General features: G+C 36.5%; 1 protein-coding gene across 3 annotated transcripts in view; it reads right to left on the minus strand.

The window, feature by feature from the left end:
- MYO16 (myosin XVI) overlaps positions 1-13,743 on the minus strand; it is a 706,512-nt gene that overhangs the window by 202,871 nt on the left and 489,898 nt on the right. For all 3 annotated transcript variants that reach the window (XM_055244378.2, XM_063618637.1, XM_063618636.1), the window contains exon 22: positions 4-156. In XM_055244378.2, the coding sequence (XP_055100353.2) occupies positions 4-156 (153 nt within the window). The remainder of the gene's footprint in view (positions 1-3; positions 157-13,743) is intronic.

Raw genomic sequence — 13,743 nt, forward strand, 5'->3', positions numbered from 1 at the left:
TACCTGGAAAAAAAAGTCCAAAACTCCATTCTGGTTACCAGGAGAATATGCTGTTTCCATGGTAACTCCCTCTTGTACACATTCCACTTGCTCATGGAGAAAAAGCACTTCATTGATATAGTGGTGCATCTTCTCATTGGTCATGTTGACACAAAGCTATTGTGGAGAAAACAAGAAAATATTTCACAAGATAGTACAGTAGTGCATATTCACTTGTTCAATGACACAGTTTCAGATTGGTAAAGTATTGACTCAGGGAGTTTCCAAACAGTTAATCTACCAAAATAAAGCATGACAATGTTGCCTGGGAAGTCAGAGTTTCAACTGAAGACCAGTAATGGACTTGTACATATTTCACAAATCAAGTATATCTGATACCATATCATCTAACTATTCAAAGTATGCTAAAAACGACAAAAAGTATGATTATAATATTACAAATGTTGAGTCTCAAATATATTTGAGCATTTAAAATATTTCCAAAAGGAAAATATATTTGAGCTCTCATTAGGAAACGAAGATAAAGCTGGGTTTACCATGAGATCCCAGAGAAAAGAGAAGCATTTCTCGAGGGCCTCATTTCTGATTGCATATTAGTGATGTGCAAGAATGAATGTGGGGTTTCTTTCAGAAATAGTAATCACCAGTCAAATCATTATATTGAAGAAATTATTTTCTTTATCAGAAAATTTTCCACATTCCTGCAACTGTCAATTTTTCTCTTTCCACAAGACATTCCCATCGGGAAACAAATATGTTATTTCTTAATCTTAGAAAAAAAAAAACCTTTATTTATCTTAAAGTATTTAAAAAGCTAAACCATAACTCAAATCTAACCAGCGTAAAATCTGACTTCCCCTCTAGGCTACTCTTCTACTTCTCCACTTCCTTTCATATCAACACACACACACACACACACACGCACACACACACACACACACGGCTGATTTCTACTTATTATCTCAAATTCTTATCTTTCCATTCCCTCTTGAAACCACTCTAATAAAACTTTCGACACCATGGCGCCATCGAAATTGCTTTTGTAGAAGTCATCAGCAATGTGCACATTTCGTGTTTTTTTTTTTTTTTTTTTTTTGAGATGGAGTCTCGCTCTGTTGCCCAGGCTGGAGCGCAATGGCGCCATCTTGGTTCACTGCAAGCACTGCTTCCCGGGTTCACACCATTCTCCTGCCTCAGCCTTCCGAGTAGCTGGGACTACAGGTGCCCGCCACCTCACCTGGCTAATTTTTTGTATTTTTAGTAGAGATGGGGTTTCACCACGTTAGCCAGGTTGGTCTCGATCTCCTGACTTTGTGATCCACCCCCCTTGGCCTCCCGAAGTGCTGGGATTACAGGCATGAGACACCGCGCCCGGCCAGCAGTGTCCACATTTCTAAATCCAATGTTCAACTCTCACATTTGTTTCTCTTGACCCATCCCCACCCCAGCGTTATTTGACTGAGTCAGTTTCTTTTCTTCCACGGAGCACTTTCTCGCCTGTCCTCGGGGACACCACACTCTCTTGGCTTTCTAGCTCACTGGCTGCTTCCTCCCTATCTCCTTTCCCGACTCTTCATGGACTCCCGGTCTGCTCATACTGAAGTGTCCAGGGGCTCTGCCTGTGGGCCTTGTCTCTTCTCTGTCTACACCCGCTTCTTTTGTGAGCTCACTCAGTCTTACAGACCCTCATGTTCCCTCATCTGCACCCTAAACCACTATGTTATACTAGACAAAATTTAAAGCCGGTTAGAAATATTTAGTGCTCAGTAACTAAAAATAATTACACATCAATATTTATATAGATGGAAACAATTGATAAAACATTTGAAAGAAAGTCAGATCTCATCTACAAGGGGAATAATATCTAAGATAATATTTAATGAGAAATATCCTGTATTAATATAAAGAAATGTGAAAGTTTTTGTTAAAAAATAACAAAATATTAGCCAGGTGTGGTGCCTCACACCTGTAATCCCAGCACTCTGGGAGGCTGAGGCGGGTGGATCACCTGAGGTCAGGAGTTCGAGACCAGTCTGCCCAATATGGTGAAACCCCATCTCTACTAAAAATACAAAAATTAGCCTGGTGTGGTGGTGGGTGCCTGTAGTCCTAGCTATTCAGGAGGCTGAGACAGGAGAATCGCTTGAAACCGGGAGGCAAAGGTTGCAGTGAGCCGAGATCGCACCACTGCACTCCAGACTAGGTGACAGAGCAAGACTCTGTCTCATATAAATAAATAAAATAAATAAGAAAGACTGGAAAAAAGAGCGCAGAAAAGAACAAACTTCCTGGGTTCCTCTTTTCCACATATCCCCAATCTTCTCCAAGTCTGATGTCATCACAACACCTGGGAAGTAGGAGCACCTTCTAGATGTTCTGGTCCTGCTAATGGGCATTCATGTCCTCCTTCTAGCCCATATAAGGACAGCTTCCAATGAGCAAGACAAATTACCTTCTCAAGTGACCAGCACCAGGTCACTCCATATTCTCCCAAAAGGAGCTCCCACTTACCCTTAAGGGTGTGGCTAGTAATGAATTGAGAATTACATGCACCTAGATGGAAAAGGGCATTTTCTCAAAAATCCAGTTAGTTGGGAGAATGGAGATTTATGACATTGTAGGGCATGAAGAAGTCTCAGGGGGAAATTTCTTCAGAGAAGAAACAAACATATCAAAGAGCAGAACACTGGTGTGAACACAGAAGGGAGTGTGGCGTGGGACTGGGTGGATTTGCTGTCAAGTTCTAGTCTTCTTGCCAGGGTTAGAATGTTGTGCGTAGGTGTAGCTAGCTCCAACATCTTCAGAAACGGGGTGATTAGAGCATGAGAGGGTGGCAGGCAAGGGGGTCCTTGACTGAAGCAGAGGTGAGAGAGCTCAAAGTGCAGAGGTTCTTACAACCTGATGGAGTTATTTTAATGATGAATGCACATGGTCTTTATTATTATTAATATGACAGGTGGAGAATAACGGTATAGTAGACATATACCAAACAAAATATTAAAATAATAACCATATTAAAATAAGATCTGAATATCACATATTGACACTCAAATAATAACAAAAATAATTCTTAGATTCAGGTCAAAAAATGGTGCTCCATGACTACCACCCTTCCCGATGGTTTTTCTTGTCTCTCTGCCTTCATGGTAAAAGATAGTTTCTTAAATTCAGTGATAAATTAATTTCTGTACATAGAAGAAGTTTCCCTAAAACATTCTATTACAACATGAAATCTAAATTAAAAATTAAGAACCTGCCATGTTGTGGTTGTCATAGAAGTCATTTTAAACCTAAAGAACTTGAGAGGATTTATATAAACCAGGAGACTCTCCTGGTATCATCTTCTTCCCCCAGCATTCCCTCTGTGGTTACTGGATTTTCTTCCTTGTATATTATTTGCCCAGTAAGTAACTAGAACTTTTCCTCTCCGTCTTCTGACTAGATCAAGAGAAATGCACAAAGCTGGAAGTTCTTTACCTTTTAAACCTTTAAGTGTTTCTTAGGTGAACTCACACTGCTGTGATCATTTCTCTTAATTAAAACAGTGGCTTCGGATGAGAACATACCATATAAAACATTGAATTTTAAAGGCGTTGTTGTTAAGGCAAATACGATTTGAATATGGACACAGACCAACAAATTCTGCACATTATAGCTGGCAGAGGGAGGAGTGGCATTCAGTATCTAAATATCATATGAAAAATATTTTCTTTCTTGTAACTGATACAGTCTAGCACATTTATCCTCTTGAATTATTCCATCAAAACCAAGTGATGCCAGGGAATCCGGATCTTCATGATCAGTTTCTATGTTTTTCTTATCCTACAGGGCATAAATCTCCAGTAATGGTTTTGGAAAGAAAAACCATTTTCCATGCAACGATGTAGCATCTGTCCACAATTGCATCCCTACTGTTCAAGCAATACATCTACTTGTCACTTTCATTTCAATCATAAATAAAAAATAAAAATTGTTAAAGAGAAATAAAAACTGTTTAAACTATTTCACTTTCCTCTCAATCATAAATAAAAAATAAAAATTGTTAAAGAGAAATAAAAACTGTTTAAACTATTTCACTTTGCTTCAGAAATAATATTTTGATGCATTCCTTTAATAATTTGTTAAACTCCAATAATAAGGTAATTTTGTTATACAGGAATAATAAATGCTATAAAATTATTAAAGTTTGGGGTGAGATATTCACTGAAAATATACAGAAATTAATGAATTCTCTTATGGAATGAAACCATTGGAAAATATCCTCTTTGACTATATGATATATACAATTGTAACTTCTCAAGTTTTTTATTATTAAAAATACATTGAATCATTTAAAAAATGAACACAAATAGGTCATTTACCTCAATAATTTGACTTGAAACTGTTTATGGATAGTGTGGGTAAGTGGAATACATTTTAGGGAACAAATTGCGGAGAAACAATATTGAATCCATGAAATAAGATAATGTCTATTACTGTGCGAAACGATAAGAAGTTTGATAAACAGGATTCCAAACTTTAAAAACTCAGTGGCTGATTATTTACAAGACATACCCACATTATATGACATTTTGTTTTCCTCTCCTTTTGAGCTTCTCTAATTGAAAATACTTAGATGGACATGGATGACTCTAACATACTTAATACAATTCTTTTGTTATTTTGCATTCAGAATAGGTTGCAGCTCTGTAGGTACAAAAACTGCTTTCGATCACAATCTGAGTGCATTCTCCTGGCCTTGACTGCCTTACAGAACACAACCTCTGTCTTGTTTTGACTGACCTGAGGCTTCTCATAATAGAAAACAGATACTGTAATTGTTTTTTTCTTACTAATATTTTACCGAATTGAATATTGGCTTCACTGAATTGATCCCCTGGTTTAATCAAAGCAGTGAAACCAAGTGTGCATGTAGATGAAACCGTGGCAAATACAAGGACGGGAAGAAGCCAGGTCTCAGGTTTCTTCCTTTTTTCCACAAAGGTCTACAGCAAGCTACTGAACTCTGGGTAACAGAAATGGATGTGGCCTGTGTCTCTGGATAGAGCAACCCAATTTATTCCTCTCCTGGTCAAAATGATTGATAAAACCTACAGCGTCTCGCTGGACTTCTAGCATTGTTAAGCTGCAGCGTCAGCTGAGAGTTCTTTTTGTGGCATAGGGTGATCTTTACAATACACCTGAACCTTTTATTGAACATCATGTTCTTTGTGATTTGGGGGAAAAAAATCTTAAAGTAAATTATTAAAATCCCATAGAGAAAATTCCAGCTTAATGTGTAAAACCAAGTAGCCTGTGGACTGAATTCCAGTTTTTACCTTTTATTATGAAGGTGCCTTCTGGAACTAAATCTATATTTGTGTTTCCAACAGCGGAGAGTGATGTGGAGTGGTAGTGAGTCACTGGAAACATATGTAGTTTAAAGTAGAATGTTTTTCCAAATAATTTTGGTGTAATGTGACCATTAAAATGTTTTACTTAAAGTTTGCCTTCATTCTAAACTGTTCAAAGCACTCACTGTTTGAACCAAAGTTAAAATATAGAAGTACTGTGGCATGAAATTCAAAACCACTAGAACATGTAGCTAAGGTTAACAAGAGGAACATATCATTCAATATCGGATACCTCAGTGAAACTTTAAAAAAATGTACCCCACAAACCAAATGGTTTTGCCAAAGTCGTGGACAGAACCTTACTCTTGATTTATTTTCACTAAACTCTGTATGTGTATGTGAATGTGCATATGTGGGCATGTGTTCAACACAATCAGAGAAAGATAGAGTGAAGATTTTTACAGGCAAATTAGTTCGTATACCTAGACGCATAAATCTGCATCAATCATTGGCATAATTGCAAAACAACCATTACTTTTTCAAATCTACCTATTGTAGAGTTGTTTTGGGGTTCACTTAGATCTCCGGGTATTCCTCAGAGTAGACGTGAATGTGGGTGAAAGGTGAGTATTCATAAATGCTCATAAATAATTATCAAGTAACTGCTTAGATAGTATTTGCTCTAATTAAAATACATGCTTTGTACATGAAGTGCCACTGCTAAGTGGTTTACTAATAAAAATTATGCACCCCTGGAACACACTCTTTAGGAACGGAACCTTATTGCTTATCCAGATGGCTCATCATTTGTATTAATGACAAACAATTTCTTGAGTAAATTTTCACCAGCTGTTCTCCCTTTATTTTTATTACTCAGTGAAACATATCTGAAATAAAAATATAATAGAGCTTGGCATATACATCACAGAATTAAAGTAGGAGATTAATTAAAGCTGACTCCAGCTGAAGGCAGAGCCCCGGGCAGTGACTCTCAATCCTATCTGCACATTGGAATTAACTGAGGAGCTTTTTAAGAAAGGCTAATGTCTGGGCCTGACCCCAAACCAATTAAATTGGAGTGGGGTGCAGGCATTGAAATATTTAAAAAGCTTTCCAGGTGATTCTAATGGGTAGATATGGTTGAACACACTGAGATAGATCATAGAACTGAGAATGCACTATGCATTAACTAATTTGCTCATTAGTTAATATATATGTGTAGATATAAGATAGTAACATGTATGTGTTCACATGAGACGGACACACACACACACACAGAGACAGAGAAGGAATAGTGTTAGATTTTAGATATTCAGCATTCCTTAAATATGTTCAGCAGAACACTAATTGTATGAGACTTTAATAGCTGTTGTCTAAAAACCCTATGTAAGCAGAAGCCCATTGGGGAAATACGGAGTTAAGTTAATAGGCTTCTCTGCAGGACTTCTTTGGGACTTGAACACTTCAAGCATACTATAAACCTCAACTATTTGAAGATTACCTCCAGGCTCACCAGACTGCTCCAAGTGGTTCTCCGACAAATCAGTTGTCCCTGATTTCCATATATTGCCTATGAAATGGCAGGTACAGGAGGTTGGTGAGGGGATAGCATCTCTCCTGTTTACTTCAGTTTTAAAAGTCTAGTTTATTTTGTCTTCTCAGAATCTATAATTGTAGAGGCCTTTCTTTCCTACCATTCTTGTTTGGGAAAGGTCATGTTTACTCTTTTGCTAGCACCATGACTCTTACCTTGATAGAGGATACTACCTCTGCCGATAAGCTAATCTTATTTTAAAAATAGAGGACTTGGGTGCTTGGTAGCCACGGCAGAGAAGGGTTGCTTTCCTTACCGGAGCCCCACATCAGGACCCACAGTCAGCAACCAGGAAGTCGCTACCACCCACAGCTACCACCTGGCCCAGGCTGCTGTATTTGTTTTTGTTTGTATTTCTTTTTTCACCCTTCTATTTCCCTTTCCCCTTCTCTTCCTTTTTTTTTTTTTTTAATTTCTTCTTTTGTTAAGTTACTATTTCTTAAAGGAATCAATCATCTTTCCTTCTCTGGCTTCCCTTAGATATTTTCAAATTAAAGTAGATATAGCAAATTTTAAGCAAATATAAATTTCAGTTACTTCACATGTATGAAGACATTGTTTTACACAAATAAAAAACACTTTCCCTTTTTACAACTTTTATTTTATTTTGTTACTCGGAACAAAAAAGTCTAGTATTTTGATGGGTTTAATTCATGACTATATTCTCCTTTAATGTAAATAATTACTACTTTGGGATTTGAAGAATTGGTCTTCAAAAAGGAGTCTATCCGCCTCAAACTAACTGGCTAAATTTATTGACAAATCTTATATAATAATATGCTAAGATCAGGATTGAAAAACAGAAATTAAAAAATTATTTTTAGATATTTTGTATGATACCTTGTACATAAAATATAACCCTCAATTTAAATAGAAGCCATGCCCAAGAATTAGAAACATAACCTCTGGTTAAAATGCTCTTATTTTAGAGCTTCAGTCACTCTATCAAATAGTTCAATATTTTTCAAAACAAAGTTTGTTTTCTTGTTAAGTAATAAACTTCTAATCAATATGCTTTCTTTTTTCATATAAAATTATTCATATAGTCAAAAACCAATGATTAATCTATAATTTCTACCAAAATAATAAGCCTTTTTCAAGTAGTTGTAATGATTCAGAATGAAATGCAAAGTTTAGAGCTTCTGACAAACTGACAGCATGGCCTGGGCTGGAGCAGCTCCTGGGGCCTCACACATCTGCCTCTGGATTCCCACTGGGCCTCATAAAACTTGTGGGGATAACTCTTCATTTTCTGAAAAAGCTGTTGTAAGAGTTAAAAATTATATAGAAAAATAATCTGACTAATAGTAGGAGCTGAAGAAATTGTAGCCATTATCAATCATTAGCAGAAAACTACATGAAAGCATTTTCTTAGTTTACGTATCTGGGATTGGAGCTTTATAGCTGGACAGCCACAATGATTAATTTAAGCCTTTTCCTGGTCATTAAAATTACTCCATTCACTCTTGTCTAAAGTAATCTGATAGATGGTTTCAACTGCATTAATTCTCCTTATTAAGCTTTGTAACATTTCCTTTTAATCATCCTGGTACCCTACAATGAAAAAGATACACCTGCATTATGAAGTTTATTTATTTACATTCAATGGATTTGGTGATAAATTCCACTATGGAAAAAATAATGGCACATAAAATTTATGAAGAGTTTATTGTTTCTAAACATAACAGAATAAATAACATTGAGTTCTAACAGAAATACAAACAAAAGGGGCATCCAGTGAAGTTTAGAAAATATATACTAATAAAATTTTAAGCTTAGCTTTCTAAGAACCTTTGGAACTGAAAATAGCTCGTTATTAAACCTGAATTCAGACCCTGGTTTTGTGTGAACTTCTATGAGCTACTTAAATTATTTAATCTCAGAGTGATATTACTTAACTGACAGAGATTTTGAGGGAAAAGTCATTAAATGTATAGTTTATATGCTCAAAATTCTTAATTATGTTGCCACTCCCCATTTTATTTCCCCAAAACAGGTTTTTGAAGACTGTTATTTAAAGAAGACCAATACTCATGCTATCTATAAACACAGAATCCAGTATCATTGTAAGAGGTATATTATACTAGCATCTCATTATTTAATGATTCTATTTGTTTTTCTGTAGAAACCTGAATAGCATTATGCTAGAGTTCTGATATGTAGCAAAAATAAATGCATTTCCTTGTTCAAATTTTTAAAAATATCAGATCAACAGCTGGCAAGTCCCTGAAATGATTTTGGAAAGTTCAGCATCACTGTGAGAAGGAGATACACGGAGTAGAAGATGCTTTAAGATAGAGGTAGATATTTAACACATGTATGATTTTGAAATCTATGTGTGAAACAACTGAAAATAATATTTTGTCATATTTGTGTATCAATTGATCAGTGGACAAACCAATATTGATATCTAATAGCTATCACATGATACAGCGTGAGTAAAATTACATGGATTCTGTCCCATACTTAGACTAATATAGCAACCTTTCCCCATTGAAACATCCCCAGTCCTTTTCCCATGATGTCCAATTAAAATCGGTCTTTCATTATCAAGAGCTAGACTCAATTTACCCACCTCCATGAACCTGGGCATGCTTGTGATTGCTCCAACCTGCAGAGGAAGTAATACCATGTGACTCTGAAGCTAGGTTATCAAAAAAAGCATCCAGCTTCCATATGTATTTCTCCTTTGGGGAAGCCACTCTAGAAAAATCATCCAACAAACTGCGAGAAAGCCCCAACTAGCATGTACATAGAAGCCACAGGGAGAAACCAACATGGAGAGACCAACGTGGAGAGACTCATGCAGAGAGGAACTGAGGCCCCCAGCCAACAGCCAGTGTCACCCTCTAGACTCGTGATTGATGGAAGCTTCACATGGCATTTGCCTCCAACACTCCAGCTATCTAGCTAAGGCCCCAGATATGAGGGACCAGAGACAATCTGTCTCCGTATGCCCTGTTCAAATACTTGACCCAAAGAATTGGTGAGCATAATAAATGTTTATGTGTGTCATTAAGTTTTTAGGTAATTCATTATATAATCATAAATGCTGGAACACTAAAAAATATGTAGGACTGGAAAAGAGAAGAATTGGTGCAGAAGTAGGAACATAGTATCTGGCTAGAGAAAATCTAATTTGTAAAAAAGGAATTTGCCCTTTTAACATTTGTACCGTACCTGCCATACCATAATGTCTATGCAAACTTTAGTGCCTAGAACAGGGTCTGGAACTTGGGGCATATACAATATAGGTTTATTAAATGAATGAACCCTAGATTACTGATGCAACTAAGCCAGAAAAATGAATCCTACTAGGTACTGCTACCACTCACTTACAAAGCACAGAGTGTAGCAGTCTCAGTTTTCTCATCTGTGAAATGTGATAATGCATGTGAAGAGTATGTGGGAAGAGTCCAATTAAGAGAAGTTAATTTACTATTCCATTTTTGTTTCTATCATCTCTAGCATCATGATTTCACAATGAAGGGCGTTAAAATATTTCTTGAGGTCGAGACTGCCAAATTATATCATATCATTTCATAAAACTTTAGAAGTCAAAGTATCTCAATTTTTCCAAACTCTGAGCACATAGCCCAAGCCCAGGTCATCTGAAGTGTCCAGTAAATTTCAGTTGTTAGGAAACAGTCTATAAGCAGGGAAATGATTTGAATTCTTGACAAGTCTGATGAAATTGATTTAGATAAAGCCTGGCTTGAAGATAAATTATATATCACAATTCTTTTTTCTTCTTTTTTTGAGACGGATTTTCACTCTTGTTGCCCAGGCTGGAGTGCAGTGGTGCGATCTCCGCTCACTGCAACCTCCACCTTCTGGTTTCAGGTGATTCTCCTGCCTCAGCCTCCTGAGTAGCTGGGAATACAAGCACCCACCACCACGCTGGCTAATTTTTGTATTTTTAGTAGAGATGGGGTTTCACCATATTGGCCAGGCTGGTCTTGAACTCCTGACTTCAAGTGATCCGACCACCTTGACCTCCCAATGTGCTGGGATTACAGGTGTGAGCCACTGGGCCCGGCCTATATATCACAATTCTATCTTCTGCAAAGGGAGCTTTTATTTTGAATAAATGTGTTCTGTCTCCAATTCTCCAATTCTCTAAATTCTTCCAGCATTTTTCTTTTTCTTTCTTTCTTTCCTTCTTTCTTTTTTGAGGCATGGTCCTGTTCTGTCACCCAGATGGGAGTGTAGTAGTGCAATTTCGGCTCACTGCAGCCTCAACCTCCCAGGTTTAAATGATATTCATGTCTCATCCTCCCAAGTGGCTGGGACTACAGGCATGTACCACCACGTGTGGGTAATTTTTGTATTTTTAGTGGAGACAGGGTTTTGCCATATTGGCCAGGCTGGTCTTGAACTCCTGGCCTCAAGTAATCCACCTGCCTTGGCCTCCCAAAGTGCTGGGATTACAGACACGAGCCACTGCACCTGTCATTCCAGCATATTGTTAATATGTAATTTTACTAGATATCATGGCTCTAAGAGATTCACTACATGCCTTTGCATGTATGTGTTTAGTGGGAGAATGTAGGGAAATTATTTGTAGGTTAAATGATTTGTTTCCATGACTTTGCTCATTGGTGCAGATCTGCAGAGCTCTGTAATAACACGTTTAGAGAGAAAAAATTCTATCATTTATTATAGTAACACTTATATAATCTTAAACTTTTCCCATTGATTAAAAATGGCATATGATGAACTATTTTAAACATATTCAATCATGAAGGGAATAATGTAATAACCTCCATCAACCACCAACTAACTTCAACAATCATCAATAAGTACCAACCTATGGCCAATTCTGCTTTTTCCATTTCCTTACTGTCCTCAAAGGTGGACTCATTTGAAGCAATTTGCAGATGGTATGTCCTTAAATCAGTAAATACTTTAGTATAATTCTCTGAGATACAAGAACTTAGAGAAACACATTTTTTAGTATCTTTATCACACATAATCCAATAAATAATAATTTTTAAAAATTTCATCAACTGTCCAGATTTCACATTACTTTAATTATAACTGTTGAACATAATTTAGCACATTAGGGCCCAAGAATGCCCACACACTCAGCTGTTGTACATGTCTTAGATATGTACAACAGGTACCCTCCTTTTACAATTTTAATTTTAATTAAATTTTAATTAATTTTATTTTAATAATTAAAATTATTAAATTAATCTACAGGTGCCCTCCTTTCACAATTTTTCTCTGCATTTTATATGGTGAAGAAGTCAGTTGTTTGTCCTGTACAGTTTTCCACACACTGAAAAGTACCACTGGAAGTATCAAATTACTGCTGAGCTATGTCAACTATATTTTTTACACTAGTATTGTACTTATTATAAGAAATAATTTTGAATAGAAATGATTAGCTAATTCTGCTATGGTCTGAATGTGTTCCTCCACGATTTGCCAAAGTGATGGGATTAGAAGGTGGGGCCTTTGGGAGGCGATTTAGGTCATAATGTTGCCATCATCCCCAGTGAGATTAGTGCCCTTAATAAAAGAAGCCCCAGAGAGCTGCCTTGATCCTCCGTCATGAGTGGATGTGGCAAGAAGGCAGCATCTCTGGAGCAGAGAGCCCTCACCAGACACCAAGTCCACTGCCATCTTGATCTTACATTTCCTGGCCTCCAGAACTGTGAGCAATAAATTTCTGCTGTTTATCAATTACCTCCTCTAATGTATTGTGTTCTAGCTGCCTGAATTGACTAAGATACAGTCAGAGAAAATGGGATTAGAATTTCCTATTAGCCGAAGTATCTCATCTTTTAGATGAGAATCCATTTAATCTTTTGGAGCTACTGGAGGAGACTGAGGTTGGAGACGCTGAAGTTTTGGAGTGTTTCTTACCATCTCCTCAAATGTGTCCCTACTCTAAACAATTGTCAAGCTTCCGGTGGAGGAACAATTGTCATTTATTCCTGAACGAGAAGAACCACTATGAAATCCACTATGAAGACATTTTTCTTATGAGTTTATTCTTCTTTACACTTCAATTGAAAACATGCTCGTTGAACTTCTATTATATACAAAGCACAGACACAATTTCAGCTCTGCAGGAGTTGACATTCGAGTGAAGAACTGATGAATGGGTCAATAAGCTCAAAACAGAATAAAAAACATATTATAAAAGCACTAATATTCTTCTAGGTTTGATTCTGAATACAGCATTGATTTGTTAAGCATTTTGTTGCAAATTTGTAGTGGAATAAAAGAAAGTCCAGCTTCTGTTAGCAACACAGAAATCTAACATGTATCGCTCAAACCAATGGTCTTAAAAAAATTACATGCAAATTTGCACTTGTCAAAAGATGAGATTTGTACTTATCATAAGATGAGATTTGCACTCATCACAATGGAAATAATTTTATTCTTCTAAATGACTCCTAGTTGCTTTTGTACACAATAGCAAAGCAAATCTTTTAAAAATTATATGTGTGTGTGTGTGTGTGTGTGTGCATTTCAAATTTTTTTTCAAAATTTAAGTCCCAGAATTGTTCTTGAGATTTTTACCCATAAATGCCTAAAGGTAGCTTTTGGCATTTAATAGAAACTGACTCTTTAGATGTGAAAAAAATGCCATTCCTATTATACAGAAATCTCAGGCTGTAAATGTATTCCAAAATAAATCATAAAAATATTTAGCAAAAGAAGGACTAATAAGGGATTTACATAACTGTAAAATAAATATGTTTCAGTAAGAAAACAACTTAAATGTTTTGCACGTATTCGTCATTAGCACACTATTGATAATTATGTCTGGGTGTGGAGTTGCAGCTTGTGAGGCAAGTC

Source organism: Symphalangus syndactylus, chromosome 15, assembly GCF_028878055.3.
Source record: "Symphalangus syndactylus isolate Jambi chromosome 15, NHGRI_mSymSyn1-v2.1_pri, whole genome shotgun sequence".
Lineage (NCBI taxonomy): Eukaryota > Metazoa > Chordata > Mammalia > Primates > Hylobatidae > Symphalangus > Symphalangus syndactylus.